This window comes from Balearica regulorum, chromosome 4, assembly GCF_011004875.1.
Source record: "Balearica regulorum gibbericeps isolate bBalReg1 chromosome 4, bBalReg1.pri, whole genome shotgun sequence".
Lineage (NCBI taxonomy): Eukaryota > Metazoa > Chordata > Aves > Gruiformes > Gruidae > Balearica > Balearica regulorum.
The window spans coordinates 45,778,029-45,795,980 of record NC_046187.1 but is presented as its reverse complement, the minus strand read 5'-3'; the positions used below and the strand labels follow the sequence as shown (position 1 = coordinate 45,795,980).

The 17,952-nt window shown below is 37.6% G+C and overlaps 1 protein-coding gene across 1 annotated transcript in view; it reads right to left on the bottom strand.

The window, feature by feature from the left end:
* Window positions 1-17,952, bottom strand: part of TENM3 (teneurin transmembrane protein 3) — a 430,831-nt gene that overhangs the window by 80,606 nt on the left and 332,273 nt on the right. The window contains 5 exon segments of the mRNA XM_075751933.1: window positions 1,845-2,045; window positions 3,383-3,577; window positions 3,737-3,838; window positions 4,342-4,552; window positions 11,162-11,376. Of these exon segments, the coding sequence (XP_075608048.1) occupies window positions 1,845-2,045; window positions 3,383-3,577; window positions 3,737-3,838; window positions 4,342-4,552; window positions 11,162-11,376 (924 nt within the window).

The window sequence follows — 17,952 nt, the reverse complement described above, 5'->3', positions numbered from 1 at the left end:
AAGAAAGGTTTCCAGTTTCCCATTCAACAGTGTTTTTCTTCCCTCATAGAGTATAACCCTCTGTCTCAAAGTGCTGTGGAACATCAAACACAGTATCAAGGAGCTGTGATATTTCCCAGAAGAAACAGCCCAAAACCTTTATGGAGAAAGACAGCTGTAATTTCCCTCTACCTTTTTTTCCTATACAGCATTTTATATCTACTTTGAATTAAATTTTTGATTAAGAGATGCAAGATGGTTTGATTAACTTTAGAGTCACAAAACGTCAACGCAGCTCCAAGAAAGCAAGGTTTATTTTTCTTCAATCTAATCAATTTTTCATTAGGGTGAAGGTGTTTATCAGCTTTTAGCACACTAGCTTTGAGCAAGGTGCGTCAATCTTTGTAATGAACTTATTAATTAGAGTTAATTTAATTGAAGTGGAATTGAAGGGCTAATTAATGGACAAACTGCTGATGAAGATAGAGGAAAGCTCTGCTGATTTCAAACCTATAAACCCCTCTGATGGAAATAACTCATTCTTTTTTAGTTCCAGCAGCTTAACAAAATGTTTATGGGTAAGATTTACTTTTTTAGTGTACGACTCTGAAGGTCATTTTGCATGACTTCAGTAAATAGTCTGTGCATATTTTTACAAAGCTCTTTTGTGAGTGTGACACTTTTGAAATATTTGAGAAGATCAGAAATATTTTGTTATTTTAATGACTAATCATTCCTTGAAACATAAGTAAAAGACAGAACATAACTGAATCATCAAAAATAGCACGGAGGACACTGTGTCAAGAAATAGAGGATCCATATTTTCCCCGAGAACTAAAAAGGGTCTCTCACAAACAGCCATTTTCAGTGCTAGAAATGTTCAGAGAAGAATTTTTTCTTCTAAACAAATTTAACAGAAGACAACATTTTCTTCTCTCTGACACTTTTTCTTGACTGTTTGGAACTCTGTCCTATCACTCTCGTATGCATAAACCATTATAGAGTATCACAGATCCCGGTCAGGAAGTACATTTGTTTTTAAAAAGATGGTTCCTCATGAAAAAGTTATATTTATTCATAAGCTGGCATAAACCCAGCTAGCCCATGTGTTCAGTTTTCATTAACAAAATCATCTGAGTTGTTAGATGAACTGTTTTAGACAAATATATGTCTCACAGTTAGACATGATTTCTCTTTTGATACGTGGCTACCAAACAATATTCTAAAACCTCGTATTTGTCAAAAGGCTGCTGTCATACTTTATAAATATTTAGATTCTGCTCTCTGTGATAGCAGCTCCAGTCATTTTCTCCTTTTGTATCTAAGCTAAGACTATGGTTTTAATAAGCTCAGCTTCAGACTTCAAGAAATCCCTGTTTCTTCACTCCTACAAACTCCTTCAACCCAGGCAGCCTGCACCCTTCCTTGAGAGCTGTTTAGGATTCATTCTTGCATTCCCTCTGCTTCAAACTGGAATGCTGTTTTTCAAGAAAAATACATCCAATTGGCTGGAGAGATTTTTAAAACGTTACTGTCTCTATTTTCACTAGTGTTGTTTTAAGTTTCTAAATAGATGTATTAGGTAAGATGATACATAGAGCACAAAGAACATTCTGTACTTGGAAGTGAAGTACCTGAAGTTACCAGGTGAAGGCAGCTAAAAGATACCAACAAATACATTGATTTTCAAATACTTCAAATTCATCAATTATTTTGAACCTTTGAATCAATTCATAGTTCATGCTGAAGTCAACTCAAAGACTTCCATCAGCTCAGCAAGCCAGGTCCTAACACAGTAATGTCATTAAAATGCTGCTATTCAAGACGTCATCATTTTACAAAATGTGAGTGCTTTTAACCCTTACCATTGGAGCAATCTGGACCTGTCCAGCTGGGGTCACAGGTGCAGGTACCACTCTCTTGAAGGTAGGTGCCGTGGCCAGAGCATTGGTCAGGGCACATCGTCTTCAGGATTTCACAGTTGTTGCCACCCCAGCCCGGGTTGCAGTGGCACTCACCGTGGATGCACACGCCATGGCTCGAGCAGGCTGGGTCCAAGCAATTAGCTGTGGGAAGATGAGAAAGGTCAGCTCAAACTTGTAATTCCTAACAACAGTCATCAACCTCTAGATGCTCACGGCACTTTTGGGCTTAATCCACATTTTAAGACCTTGTGAAATAGGTAGCTTTGCACTTAAAAGTAAACATTAGTAGGTTGAAGCTGAGAAGTTCACCTTTGTTTCATTGCAACGAGAGAGGAAAAGACAGAGTGGACCAAGGCATCTTGGTGCCAGCCTCCCTTCTTTGGCAACAAGGTAAATCACTCTTTATTGTCACTAAGTGCATAGCAGCAATTTTGTTTGTAAAAACACCTTGCTTCCACATCCCTTTCTGGTATTGTGAAATATGTGTGTGCACATAACTGACATCAAGACATTTACAGCCTACCGCTGAGTTAATGGAGAACCTTTCAAGGTTTGCTAATTTTTCTGAATTACAACAAGATTGGCTTTGGGTCTTGGGCAACTGATCTCTGTTCTGCCTAATCACAGCGTAATGCGTGTTGGATTCCCTGCAGCACTTGGTTATCAACTGACCCGATCCACTGCTACAGAGTTTTGACAGCTGTACAGGACCCTCAACTTGTTTCAGAAATAAATGAGTTGCATACTGTCTATCTGTCTTAATTCACTTTAATGTGCTTTAGATGACGAGATTTAATTTAGCAATTTGACTCAATAAAATGTTACACTTGTAGGGTCAATGGTCTGAAAATTTAATTCCAGAGACTTAATTGCATTACTTTGTACGTGGAGATCAATAAAATCAATTTGATTGAGGAAGAAAATGGCACTTTTTACTCCCTGAAAAAGTAGAATTGAAAATGAACTGCATTTTGCAGCACATGAGAATGAATATTATTATGCACATTTCTGGAATACAAAAATGATGCATCATTTTTCACTCTGATGCATTTGAATCAGCACTTTCACAATGTGGTTGGTGGAAAAGATCACTAACAAATGCAATACATTAATGATTTATTCTATACTGTGAAAATTCAATAAGTCTTCCTGTATTCCAACATCTATTTTGTGTGCTTTCTTCTTAGCTGACCTCAGCCAGAAAAAAACAAATAAAAATATACTGGCTAGCAAAAAGATACTACACATTATTAAGAATTTTCTCACTGATTACTTGAGAATAAATAAAATATAATTATTCTGTAGAATTCAGTGATACTAGTGATTCCCAAACTTGATTTTCAGTATTCTAAAATGGTTTTTGAAGAAACATCACTAGTGCATATGATCTAGATCTAGCAAAATCAATAAAGCTGGATGTGCCAGCTGGATACCTGACCAACAACAGCAGGTGCTGGGGTAAATATTTACTCATTTACCTTCTTCACAGTTTTCTCCTTTGTATCCAGAGTTGCAGGCACAGGAGCCCATGATGCAAATGCCCCGGCCCCCACACTGGGGATCGATGCACTGAGTTGTAGGCACGTCACACTCGGTGCCCTTCCAGCCACTGTAACACAGGCAGCGCCCTTTGGAGTACTGCCCGTTGCCACTACACAGCACTGGGCAGGCTGCTGTGAAATAAACCAAGGCAGAAAAATTAAAATCAAGTTCTTCACCAAGCTTTGTAAAGAAGAACATCTAAGAAGCAAGTCACATGCCAGTTGCTTTCCTGATGTATTTGTCTTCATGCTTGCTCAAGCTGACTTGAGAAAAGCATTGGGTTGATTTACCTCTCGAACAATCGGGGCCCAGAAACCCAGGAAAGCAATGGCAGGATCCAGAAACACATTCGCCGTTACCATGACAATTTCGGGGGCATTCCACCACAGACTCTAAAGAGAAAAAAAAAGGAGGATAATTCAGACGCCCACCACATGAAGTACCTATCATTTGAACCACTATTAACTGACAGCGTGCTCTCGCTCCAAGAGAAGTGTTTACGTTTGGTTTGTTTGAAGAGCACGAATAGCTGTGATTTTCTATTGCTGATGCCTCTAGCATCTTACGACACCACATCCCAACAAAAAGCCTCAAATTATGAGGTAAAACCGTATGACCTCCATACTTAAACTCCAGCCCTGTGCCATTTAACAAATACTTCAAAACAGTGTCCTCTTTTCCAAGCACTGTTTTACAAGAAGGTACACTCCTTATGCTTTAGACCAAGTAATTAAAATAGATATTCTGCATCTTGTTCTGAGTAGCAAAGGAAACAATGTGAATGAAAAACCTGTGAAAAAAAGTCAGATCATTCAACTATGAAAACTTATCTCTGTATTCCTGAAAACCTGACCAGAGCCTAGCATTTGGTAAGAGCTTTGAAGATTATGCTTACCTATAATTATGGTATTAAAAGACACCTGCTCCGCATTTTTCCCATCGTTATAAAAGGCCAGGTGCCAGATGCCAGAATCCAAATACTGGATAAAACCTGCTTCGTGGAGACTGACAGACCTTGCCTGCCGCCCTGCTCGCTCTGATTCCAGCAGGTTGCGTTGCTCCCTCGCAATCAGCCGGCTGCCATCCAGGAGCTCCACAAAGTCGTACTGTGGGGAGGAATAGACAGGAGCTTAACAAGTCATGGGATGACCCATGGCACCACCAGCTTCCCCACAACATCCTGACAATACGCTTGTATTTTGACCAAGAGTTTTCTTTTGGAACAGGGAAGTAGGAGCTGAAACCAGCCCTTGCTTATTTCTTTGCCCCTTGCTAGGACTTCAAACAAAAATGCAAACTAGTCCTCATGCTTATTAGAGTAGGGTTTTCAGTGACAAGTGGCCAATGAACCTATTACATATATTGGGGGAAGAAAACATCAGTTGAAATGAATCTGCAGTCATGACTGCCACTTGAATTACACGTGAGAGCTAACTTTCAAAGTGTGTTATGTGCATATGGGTTAATAATAATATCCAACACCAATAAGCTACTTTGCTTTTCATTAGGTTCAGATGAAGGATTAAATTGTTCAATTCCCTTTGGATGTACTGAAGGAAGGAGAGCAAGAGCTCTTCCTATCACTGAAGCCCAAAAGAGGAGACGGAAAGCATTAAACACTACAACTGCAGAAAATGACAAACTGGCGAAAAACCATGGTACCTCAAGTCAAAGGACAGCACATACTGTTTTGTTAACAACCATCACATTGTTAACAATCATCATCCAACCCAAATGATTCCATGACTCTCTGATCAGTGGGGCTTGGAAAAATCTAGCAGCATCTCAGCCGATACAAGCAAACTCACAACACAAGGTTTTATGCGTGTTAATCTTAACTAGCACTAATAGCACCTGGGGGACTAAATCTGCTCTGGGCCCTGCACTGATTTACACTATCTGGGATTCTGCTGTCATGGCTTGAAAGATGTCTTCTGCACATTTATCATGTAAAGATCAACGCATATATAGCAAAATTCAACAGGTAGGCAAATTAAAGAGCATTCTTTCTTGTGGTAGAGAGTCTCTGCTTTTCTTGCCGAGTTGTTCACAGCTTCACTTTTACCCTCACACGTGTTTATTATATGAAGTGAACTGTAACACGTAAACCTTCAATCTTCCCACATGTTTGAGATCTCTCTCAAATGGAATTACATCCAGGGCCTATTAAAGTAAAGGCCAGTATGTGAAACCGCTGATTCACCTGAGCTAGGATAACATCTGTTACTGAGACCAGAAAATCAGTGGTTTTTACACCCTGACTTGTAACCTTAAGAAACTGCTCCCAGGACAAAAGAAAACACAATAGCCTTTGTCCTGGAACAAGGGTTTAAGTACTAATGTTCTCTTATTGAAATTGCAGGCCAAAATTCACTGCTATTCTAATAATGTTCCTCCCCAGTAATCAGAATTATCTTCCTACCATTCAGGATGTGAAGGAAATGCATAGTTAATATGCCTTTATCAACACCTGAAACATTTTTCCAGCCACGTCTGAACCAGCAGAATAGAGCATAATGCGATCAGGATGTGCAGAAGCTGGTACCTTGGTATGCTGTCCCTCTGAATGTAGGTGCAGCACCACATGAAAATGAATGCAACCGTTTTGGGAGAGCACCAATTATTCAGAACCATTCAACATTCTCATTTGTCAGAGAATTAAATATTTATCTTATTTTGTGAGAGAGAAAAAAACAATTATAGAGTGGTTTGTTTTTTTTTTTCCTCCTGCCTGACTCAAGAACATTTTCTGGTCACATTTTTCACTATTTTTTAAAAAAGAGAAATCTCAGGGAGTTCTGAGTTTTAACAAGTCAGTTATGGACATGAGGAGCGACCTTGTAATTTGTACACTGCAGAGGATCATTTTTTGTAGGAGGACAATTTCTGATTAAAACCGTATTTTTGATAAAGGAACAAGTGATTACACTACTTTATTGACCACAAAGAGTATACTAATGGCTGACAAGCATGGTACAATTAATGGTTTTGTATTTGTAATGTAATAAGGACATATGCTATTACCAGAGCACCATTTTAGACTACATTTTAAAAGGCATACAGAGAGGAATGTACTGTTCAGTCTGTCCCCCAGCAAAAAACAGTAATTGATCTTAACCCTTTTAAAGGCTGCTTTTTTATATTTAGGACACAATAACAGAAACAGGCTGGAAAACCCACTATCTTCATAAGCAAAAAACATACTAATTTTATTTTCCTTCTATGAGGATAAATTGACCTTTGTATTGAGTCTAAATGTGGTGATTTGCCCTACCGCTCCATTCAGTTTTGCTTTAAACCAGAGTCCTTTTTTTACTCTTAAAGTCTCTTTAAATAAACTTATTGATTCTGTGGCTGCAATGGAACTGACATTTTTAGAAAGTGTCACAAAGACATTCAGGCTTGCATTGATTGGGTTTTGAATGGGCAGCCACTGTCAATTATTTCTGGTTGATTTATTTATGATTCCCCAGAAAGAGAGAACTATGCATCTCGGATCGGTCAGTGACACATACACAGTGGCTGTGCTTGAGACTGATTTTGGTACCTAAAGACAATACAGAAACACAACCAAAAATTCTGTCTGGATTACAATATATCAAACCATTTCCTACATGCTGTATGCCTATTATTTTGGGTTATGGGACAGGAGGAGACTTACATTTATTGTGTTCTGTTATTATTTTATGAAGAAATGCTAAGCAACTGATAGAAATCAATCCTGTTCCAAGACGAGGGTGTAAACAAAAAAAAAATAATTCTTGAGATCTTTCCCAAGCTCATTTCTATCTACTTTCCTTATGTCCATTGCGGTGGTAGGATAACTGGCATCAAGAGGTTGTGCAGCTATGGAAAGACAGACTCCAGTTTCCTCTTAACTCACTGTCTGGTTTTAAATGGATACAAAAAAGAGGTGGATAGACAGGCAAAGTGTCTGGGAGAGAAGTGGAGAACGAGGTGGCAAATGTAATATGCAAGTTTTGCATTATAGCCAAAAATGACATGGAGAGAAGGCAGACATTCATAGAAACACCAAAGCTGTAAGGAGGGAGCTAAAGAGGATGGAGGTGTGTGGTTACACATGTAGGGTATCATAGGCATATGAGCAAAGATACTGGAGGGGGACAGCTGGTAAGGAAACTTTATGAATGCTGGCAGAGTGCAGGTAGTAATCAGTTATCTATTATTTAGCATAAGATCTGAAAATTCAAATACTGACGTTTGAGAAACAGGCAGCAGTTGCTCATTTGCATAAATTTTGTTATTAGCACTTGTCACTCCGTGACTAGGAGATAAGGGCAGATAGCACTCAAGAGATGCAGACATGAAGTGATACATATGGGTGAGATCCTACTTTTCAAAGTCCTCATGAAAGAACCCTAGCTTTACACATCCAGAGATAGGCTCTGAGCCAACTTTTATCATTCTGGGATGAGGTCTTGGAGCTATGGTAGACAGATCTATGGAAATTTAATTGCTATGATTAAAAAAACCCAACAGACATCATTAAGGCATTGCATGAAACCATTGTAGTTCAACATCTGCTATGTTCTGTGCTGTTCTGGTCTCTCCATCTCAAAAAGGCTGTAGTAAAACGAGAACGTTCAGAAAAGGACAAGGACGATCAAAGGATTGAAGCAACTTTCATACAATGAATGACTAAATAGATGAAAAAATACAAGTCATTGAGGACACTAGAGATTGACAAATCAAGGGTGGCATGGAGAAGAAATTGGTGAGAAGCTCTCCACTGTCTCTTCCGAAACACTACCGACAGGGTGTCAAACTAAAACTACCAGGAGGCTGCCTCAAAACACACTGAGGAGTATACTGTGAGATGTATAGTTAAGCTGTGAAACTCCTTGCTGCAAATGTCACGAATGCTAAAAGCTTCCATAGGTTCAAAGGTGACCTAGGCAAATTCACAGGAAAAAAGAAACTGTTGAAGGTTATAAAATACAAAGACAGCAAGCACCTTTGACTCAGGAAGTCCTTCAGCTTAAAATGCTTGAAGCCAAGAGTGTGTTGTAGGAAGAATCACTACAAATCTGTCATGCTGCTATATTACCCTCTACGTACCTGCTAATGGCCACCATCACAGACAGAATGCTGGGCTACATGGGCCCAGCATGGACATTCATCCATTTTTCTGATATGCTCCTATGACACCTGGAGCTATAGGAGTAAGCTGCCTCATCCGATGGAAGGATATGCAGTGAAGCCCAGAATTAGCTGTTAGTCTGCCCCTGCCAGCTATGCCTAGCTTGCAGTTAAGAACTTCTATCAGTACAAGCCATAAGGGTTAGGGGAAATAAGAAAACAATGAATAGATTTATGCTTGCAAACCGCAATGTTCTATTTCATTAGACGTCCTTTTACCTAAATACCTTATTTTGCTTATATGCACTACCTTGGTGAAATACATATTTTACCAGTACACGTTTTGTCGTCATCAAAGTACTGTGATTAGGACTTTGTAGCAGAAAGGCCTAAACTGTTGGGAAATATTTTACTCCAATTTTTTCCCCCATGTGCTGGAGCACAGTCACAAAAAAACCCCCCATCCGCTCACTGGAACTGCATTTTTTAGGAGATTACATACATGGTTCATCTCAGGTACCTAAACCAGACATCACTGGGTTCAAGGCCATATAAACATTCTGATAACCCCACACCCCTGAGAATCTTCAGCAGCCCTAGAAGTTCACCAGGGCACTGATAAGTAAGCATGCCTAATTTTTCAACGTATCAAATGTTAGTCAAATGGTTTGTAAAAAATACTCTAATTATGTATCAGGCAAAAATAGGACAAGAGAGCTACCTATATCCTGGGAACAATATATCCAAAATGTCACAGAAACTATGTAAGATATAGTAGCAGGATTCACATATGATTCTTTCTGTTGTATCATACTTAAACATGAATAACCACTTGGGTAGTAGAAATCCAAAGGGAAAGGAGTCTGTGTAACACAGATGATGGAAAACATTTAGTTATTTCCTTTTCCCAATTGTTTGGACAAAGGGCAGCCCTATTTCAATCTTTTGCCAGGATAAGGAATCAAGGAAGGATCATTTTCATAGATGTATCTACTTGCATAACTTTTCATATAACTGCACAGTCCAGATCAGCTTCTTCATTTTTATTCATTCTTGCCACACATGTATTTCCCTAGCTCCTGTTATTATTGTTATCGTTGAGATGGCATTTGTATTCCAAACCCCTATTTCCAATGGCTGATAACTTTCTGAATCAATTTTCTTTCAGCTAGAATTTCTCATGCTTGTTGTCAGCCTGAGGGTGGGTGTTCACATGTGAAGGTCTGAAGAAAATCCATTTAATCATTTTTATAAGGATCAAATTTTTAAATAAACATAAGTGCATTTTCTGCGTTCAGTAAATTGTTTGTAGTTTAATGGAAACTAAACTAAAAAATAAAGCTAATGTAACATTCTGTGATTTTAGCTGATTTTTTGCTGACCCTAATTCTTCCTCTGTGGTTTGCGACTGCTAAATAGGTGATATAATTAGCAATATTTCGATGATCTTGGTCTTTTAAAAGTTATGTCTGAAGAAAAAAAAAAATTAAACAGTGCACATAAAAATAATAAAATGTGGGATTAAAAAGAAATCTTTGAATTTTGCAGTTATGGATTTGCTGTTGCCACTGTGTATCAGGCATAATCAGTCAAGCTTCATTCTAATTATACCATTACACTGATATACTCAGAGTTGTGTCCAGGGCAAATCCATATACTTAAAAAAAATAACAATCGGTAAGATGTTGCATAATTCTCTAAATGGAGTAGAAGACCATGAGCTCAACTCCCTTATCAGGTGGAACAATGGTTCAGAGCCAGCACTTGGACAAATACTGAGCTGCAAGAAATCTAAACAAGGAGGGTTTTAAATATTAAAAATAAAATCTGAATACAATTGATTCTAAAATATAATCTCGGACAATGATTCTCTCTCTCTCCTACCAATCCAGAGACTAGTCATTCTTTTATATTTTAACTTTTCTATAGCTATGGATAGAAAGTGTTTCTTTGTTACTAGGCAAATGCATCGGCATATGCAATAAAAAGTCTCATTAGAAACCTTCTGAGGGGTGGACACTTAAGAACAAAGTTTCAAGACACTAAAAGTCTAGTGAAGACTGACACTTTTACAACCCCAGTTCACTGTATCTTCATATACACATATTACATATTTTTCTTTTATGTATTTAGTAAGACACCAAGCTATAAATACTGTAGCATTTACTTGTAGAACAAACTGAAACTTCCTTAAAACACCTGTTGTCTTCTTGCTTGGAAATTTGGCAAATGCAGTCTTTGCCAGGCACTCTTGATCACAAGTGTGGTCAGAAGATGCTGTATTAGTTTGCTTAGGTTTTTAAAGATATGTCTATATACCACAGAAGAAAAAAAACACCTACAAATTCTGCATGAAACAACTTCATATCTAAAGCATCATCATTGCTCATGGCATTCAGAACAGCTCATCAGTAAGAATTCCCCCCACCATTTTAGATCCCATCACTTACAGTTTTATAAATGTCTTTGACATCACATGAGATCAACAAAGTATAAAAAGTAAAAATAAGTATCAGCAAAATGGAAAAGGATGTAATCCTGAGAAAGAAAAAAGACAAAATATACAAGCTCACAGTTTTCAATAGTGTCCTACTTTTAATGCAAGCAGTTCTCACCTGAGTGTGTGACGGTGGTAAGCCTTTTCGGCCATATACTCCAATCAATGCATCTTTCTGAAGGGATATATTGAATTTTAGAAATTGTGGCTGATCAATGAAGAGTTGTGATCTCCAAAAAATCCCAGGGGGAACTTCTTGTATCGCTCTTCGGCCTATATCAAGTTCTCCAGAATCTATAGTGTTGTTTTCTTGTGCAAATCCCCCTAATTTTCCTGAGAGGTTAGAATAATAAGAGATCAAAAATTAGTATTCCTTTCTTGCTTTCAATCATCCTTCAAATAAACCATGAAATATTTGGAATCACCTCAGAAAAATGTTACCTGACAATCTTTCGGAATACAAGATCCCAGGGAATTCACTGATTTGGAAATAAAAAGGCAAAGATACTGCAAATACCTACCAAGTAAAAATATGGTAACTTCCCTAAGCACTAGTATTACGGAAACTGTTTTAGGATCTACATTAAATTATTCATTTTTTTCCCCAAGTACTTTAACAGGGTTTTCCAGCATAAAGTCTCACACTAGAAAAATTGAAGGTAAAGGGAAATGCAGCGTACAGATTTTAAGAATAATAGATAAACATAAGCAGTCAAGACTAATATACAGTAGAAGCAGTCAAGAACTAATACACACCAACAATGTCTACAGCTCTAGTTTCCTATTTTTTGTTCTTGTGTTCCCCCAAAAGAAAGGCAGTTTCTTGCTCCATTGTGCCTATGTCCTTATGCCTTTGCTCCCCATAACGCCTACGTCCTCTTTGCTCCCTCGCCTCAGCCCCAAGCTTGTTATCACCTCCTTGTCCACACTATCTCCTGAATAAAATGGCTAATAGCATGTGAAAGTCTGGTACTTTCACTATTTTCTGTATCATGAATATGTATCTATCCTGCAAGTCAATTACCGGGAATAAGAACTGAAGGGCATTAAAGATTCTTCTCTACAAAGCATTTGTGCAACTATCAGTTAGCCTTAGGAGGCCAGCGATGATGGCTTGGAAATGCCCAGAAGAAGCAAAGAAGATGCTAACATGCAAAAGACACATAATATCAAATGCTAACACTGAAAAAACTGGACTACTGGTTGTAGCATTAAAAAACAAAATAAGTCATAAACTTTAGATACCCCCAACAAACTTTTTCTTCAAGTGGGCAAGTCCTAAGAGACTGAATCTCCACTGCAACTCAAGTACAGAACAGTACCATCCAATCTGCAAGGCTCTGTGCCATCCTGATGAAGCACTATCAAATAAGTGAAAGGGGTAAAACTGTTCCAGCCCAAGCTGATGACCTTGCAAAGCACAGGACTGGACACTATAGCTCCAAGATCTCCACATTGCCCACTGGTGCACAGGCACACACCAAATCTGGCAAAGATTACAAACCTTTCTCAAAGCTTATCAGCAAACAAATTGTGGTTTAGTTGTGGTAGTGTCTTCTACCTGCCCCATTTGTAGGAAAAAGAACTACTAAAGAAGTAGCTTGCACAAACCATCACCACTCAGCTTTAAAATCTGGGATGGTTAAGATGAGTTTGCATCAAGTCTGTGAGGCCAAAGACTCAGATCTGATGTTCAGGCACTAACTCCACGCCATGCAGCTGGACATAGGCAGTCTTGGAAGCCGGTGCCAGGGTCAAAGCCTACTTCAATTTGATGGAATCAGTGCTGCCAAATCTAGATTAAGATGCAAAGATGTGTGTAAGAACTTGCTTAGCAACACATGTCAACTCTGGAGTAAGCAAGTAATGCTGCGTTTAAGCAGCTGGCGCATCAATGTGAGCCTTGAGTGAAGCAATATAAAGAAAAATTGAACTGTAGTTACAATCTCACAGTCCGCTGTGTTTTTACCAATTTATACTCTTTTCTTCAGGAGCTAGTCTATTATAGAGATTGAACTAAACCCCGCTGAATGTGATAAGCATGTTCAAGTGATGCTGACTTGTTTGCATACAAGTACTCTGAAGAACTGACAATGCTCTGTTGCTGCCCTGTCTTTTATGTTCAAATTCTACATTATTCATCATTTGATGGAACAAACTGACACAACCTTTTTGCAAACATTTAGACTTTAAAAAACTAGATTAAAATCTGAAATGCCAGGTGAGGTCACAGATTGATCCTCGCCATCCTCGCCACTTTTTGTGCATCCAAGATGAACAGAGACTGCTGTTGAATTAAACAGGTACAGAAGCGCTACTGAGAGTTCTTGAGTGGGGGCTTGTATCATCAGAGCTGTGCCACAATGGTGTTGCAGTCACTGAACATGTCTCACTTACAGGATCATCATATTGATCAGTGTTCTGCGGAGAAGAGACAGTGAAATATCTGATCTTGGAGAAACCATTTTTTTACACTTTTCAGGATGAGTCTGATGCTTTTCTAACTTTGGACTTAACCTTTCACAATATTCATGTGTTATTCTAGAAGATGGATCTGTAGTCACTATTTCGATTCATTTAAGCATTTGTTTCTTACCACTTCCTTCAAATTTAAGCATGTTGTATCGTATAAATTCACACACCGATGACTGGTAATCACTAAACAATAAACACTTGCTGCAGTATTGATCTGCAACTTCCTCTCTTTCTACATTTGAGATGAAAAACAACTACCTCTTCCTACTGAAAAGATGAACTAGATAGCTTGAGTAGGTGCACTTTATCCAACATTTTGACCAACTTGCCAGGAATGCCTATCACTGGACTTCAACATTTATCCTTAGCAGATAATGATCTTATGGACTCCCATTTTCTTCACCAAAAAAGAGGTATTTTTACCCTGTAGCCACATGCCCCTTTAACGCCGCACTACCTCTCTCAAAATCGTCACTACTTTTTTGCCCTCCTAAGGACAGGGTGTTAATTATTCTTGGTGTCCTGTTGCATCTCAATGGGCATCAGAAAAATCTTAGTAGTGTCATCATTTCCTTTTGCATTCTAAACAGTAACAGTTCTTACACACAGCTTTAAATCAAAATACAAAATGTCACATCCATTCACACAATTCCATAATGACATAACAGTCCAAATAAGAAACTAAATTTTGAAATACCTACACTTCTGAATATATTCTCTTTCACTATACTTTGTCTCTATGCCCAAAATTTCTTCTTTCGCAGACCCTCCCCAAATGACAGTAATACAAATACATGAAAATATTTATAGGTAAATAATATTTATATCATGATTTGTACTTATATTGTTAGATAACACTTATATAATTTAAAAAAATACATTAATTTGCTGTATCACATACTATCTAATACATACAATCATTATATCATGCATTTATGATCCCAATAAGCCAATGCATTGTGGCTAATTAATAGGTAAAATATTTGTTATATTTATTATTCGTAAATTGTACTGCAACTGTCTGAGGTTAGGGTGGACAAAATCCTGAGCTAAACAAATATTTAAAGCAATACACAATATTTAATTATTATACAAGAAAAATAATTCACAAACATCACTGAAATGACATGAAGCCAAACTCCCTCTCCTTATTTGCAAACATGCTATAGATTAAAACACAAGATACACTGTGAATAACAGAGTATCTAGAACACAGAATAAAAATGAATGCACAACCAAACCACAAAAATGCTAAACAATAATTGCTGTATAGTGTCACACATAATATCATTTTCCATCCTTCAAAGGCAGTACTAATTAGAATATTAGGTTACAAGGCTGGATTCACACTCAATAGCATGTTCTCCCATTCCATTGAATAACTTTATATTTAGATTTGTTTCTGTGAGACATCTGCTACACATCCTTCTGCAACAACCATTTCAAGAAATGAAATAAAAATCCTCCTTAAAAACATACCTTCTTAGAAAGAAAATACAATGTAACATCTAATTAAGAAGTGACTATACCTTTAATTGACATGAGATACTATAAACAAAAAAAAAGCTCAATATATATCAGTTAAAGCAAGCATAATGTATTTTAATGAGTATAATCTCAAAAAGTGCATTTAAGTAAGCCAAAAGAAGTGCCCCTTTCTTTTCCTGTTCATTTTTTCTTCCCTTGCATTTTTTAAAAATCTGTGATTAAGCATAAATTATTATAAAGTATTTCTGAATTGCACTCAGATTTTACATGACGTAAAGTAAAGCCAGCAACACATGAGATGTGACCAACTGCTAGAACACAACGGTTAAACAAGCTCTGTTTGTTAACCTTTTTTTTCTGTTGCCTAGTTATAAAAACAGATAAAGCACTGACACACCTCAAGTAAATGTTTGTATTTGATTAAGAATGGCTTACACATTACTTTGGAGAACCCATGCTGACATGCTCTATAAAATTCATCATATCCATAGAAAACACACATTCTTATGCCACCTTTGCAGCCCTGAATCACGCCTGTCGAGATAAGCATGTGATATGTTGCCAGCCGTTAATATAGAGAGAAGCACCGGGAGAGGAAAAAAATAATCCACAAAGGAAACAAACAAAAAACCTTTGGAAAAGGCTTGTTCAGACATTCAAGCTTCAATTAACAAATTACTTGCATTTAAGGATGATTTAACATGCTTTTACTGTCAATTTATGACTAGCTATTTCTAGGTAAACCACAGCTGGATTTTCTTCAGAAGTCGTAAGGATGCATTTTCAAGAATTAAGCTTTGCTAATTCATCACACAAAGTACTGTACTTCTGAATGGCAAATGAATACCTGGGATCTAAGCCACAGTGGGCTATGATTTTTTGACCAAAGCAGGCCCAGGATTATCCATAGTTTATACAAGACAGACTGAAAAAAATTGCCAGGCCCATACAACACTAGGAATTTCTCCCACCTGAATCAGAGTAACAGACTATTACACTGGGGGCTAAAGAGCGGCAGTACTGAAAGTTGTACAGCTGTCCAAATATCCAAACTAAGGCTTGACCGATTCTTCCTTACAGTTTTCAGTACCTAGTATGATAATACAGGAGACCCCTCCTTAAATTTCACATCTAGTCATCACACTTTCCTTTCTGTTTAACTTACTTTTTGTGGTTTAAAATGTGTATTCTCTGGTCTGTCTGTTGTTTGGTTATTGATGTATGGTGATAAATGACCACTTACCATATTCTGCAGAGGAGAGCATTTTAACAGTGGATGAAATTAACCCTGATCTCTTGTACAGTATTTAGGGACATAAAGAATGAAAAATGGGATTTCATATTTTTGTTATTTAATTTTATTTTTGAGGCAAAGTATAACAGGCTTTAATTTGTAAAAAAATTTAAAAATTATCAAGGGAAAAAGAACAATTTATATTTATAAAGTATTTACAAAAATATGTGTATACTTTATACAAGAAAATATATTGGCTACTCAGGGCAGAAGACAGTGGGATGATGAGCTGTCACCGCAGCATCAATATTCATTAACCATACAGTAGCTTTTTACTATTCATTCAAAACAAATAAGAACACAGAAAGAGATAATGAATATCTAAGTGCAAGAACAAGGCAGTAGAGTAAAGGAAATGAGAAAAGAAGAAGTCCTACTGGAGAAGTTTCATATGCTTACAAAGATGACAAAAAGAATGAGCTGAGCTGTATCTTTTCTATAACTTGGAGCTGTGATAACTTGTAAAATTTTCAAGATGTCAACTGCTGGCAGAGGCTTCCCCCTCCTCAGTGGTAAGAAGGTCAGCTCTACCTTGTGAAAGGGAAAATGGATTTTTGTGTAATGAAGCAAACACCGCATTCATCAACCATTTAAATCAAGTTTTCCATTCAAAAACTATTGATTTTAAAGCCTCTGTTAGCCAAAAGTGCACAGGCTTTTAAATGTTTTGAGAATCTTAAAGGGCAACATGGAAAAAGGTCGATAAAAAATAATCCCTTTATGTGGTTTGTATTTTAAAAGCTCCTACAACAACAAAATTAATAAAGTTTTGGTTGTTTTTTTTTTCTTTATCTATTGGTTGGATGATTCAGACTCAATATTATATGCTAGAGACTTTGAGAAAACAAATGAAAATATTATACCTGACCTATTAAATTGCAGAGAGAAACAAAAAAAAAGAAGAAAACATCATCATCTACAGAGAAAAACACAAGCCATTGCACAGCAAGGTCATCGTGCCATAAGAAGCTCTGTGATCATGAGTTGCCTTCTACACACAGCTAAGAAAGAAGCTCTGAAAATATGCAAAAGTCCCCTGAAGAGCCTTTTCTGGTGTCAGCCTGTTAGAAAAAGAGATTAAGTCCCTCTGTCACAGACAAGGCTTTGGTCTGAAAACTATTCAGGGCTCATTGGGGCTCCCAAAGAGTGAATCTTGGTATCAGGTCCCCCTTACAAAATAGCACGTGCTACCACCTCGGGCTCCCTGGCTCTGTTGTGCCCATTTCTGCAGCACGAGACCCCAGCCACCCCAGGCAGGATGGTCCAAGCCAGTCTCAGCACCATCCTGCTATTTCCGAGGACCCCACAACGATCATTAGGTTATCAAGGATTTTAGCATAAGCGAAGGTTCTGCTTCTCTGGATGTGATGACAGCTTTTCTATTCTCATCAACTATTACGTGTAAATTCCCATGAGGAATCTTGGTTGGCAGCCAGCTTTCCTACTAAGATCAACATTATTGCACAGGATTCATCTCTCCTTTCACATGCTAGGCAGGAGGAATGGTGCACACTTTTCAATTGAAATACAACTGTTTAATATCTACATGCCTATTTAAAATTACTATTACTTACAAATGCTCTATACTTTCATTAAATATACAGAATTTTGGGGGAAAAGTGTTAAAATCTGGTGATGTAAATAAGACACAA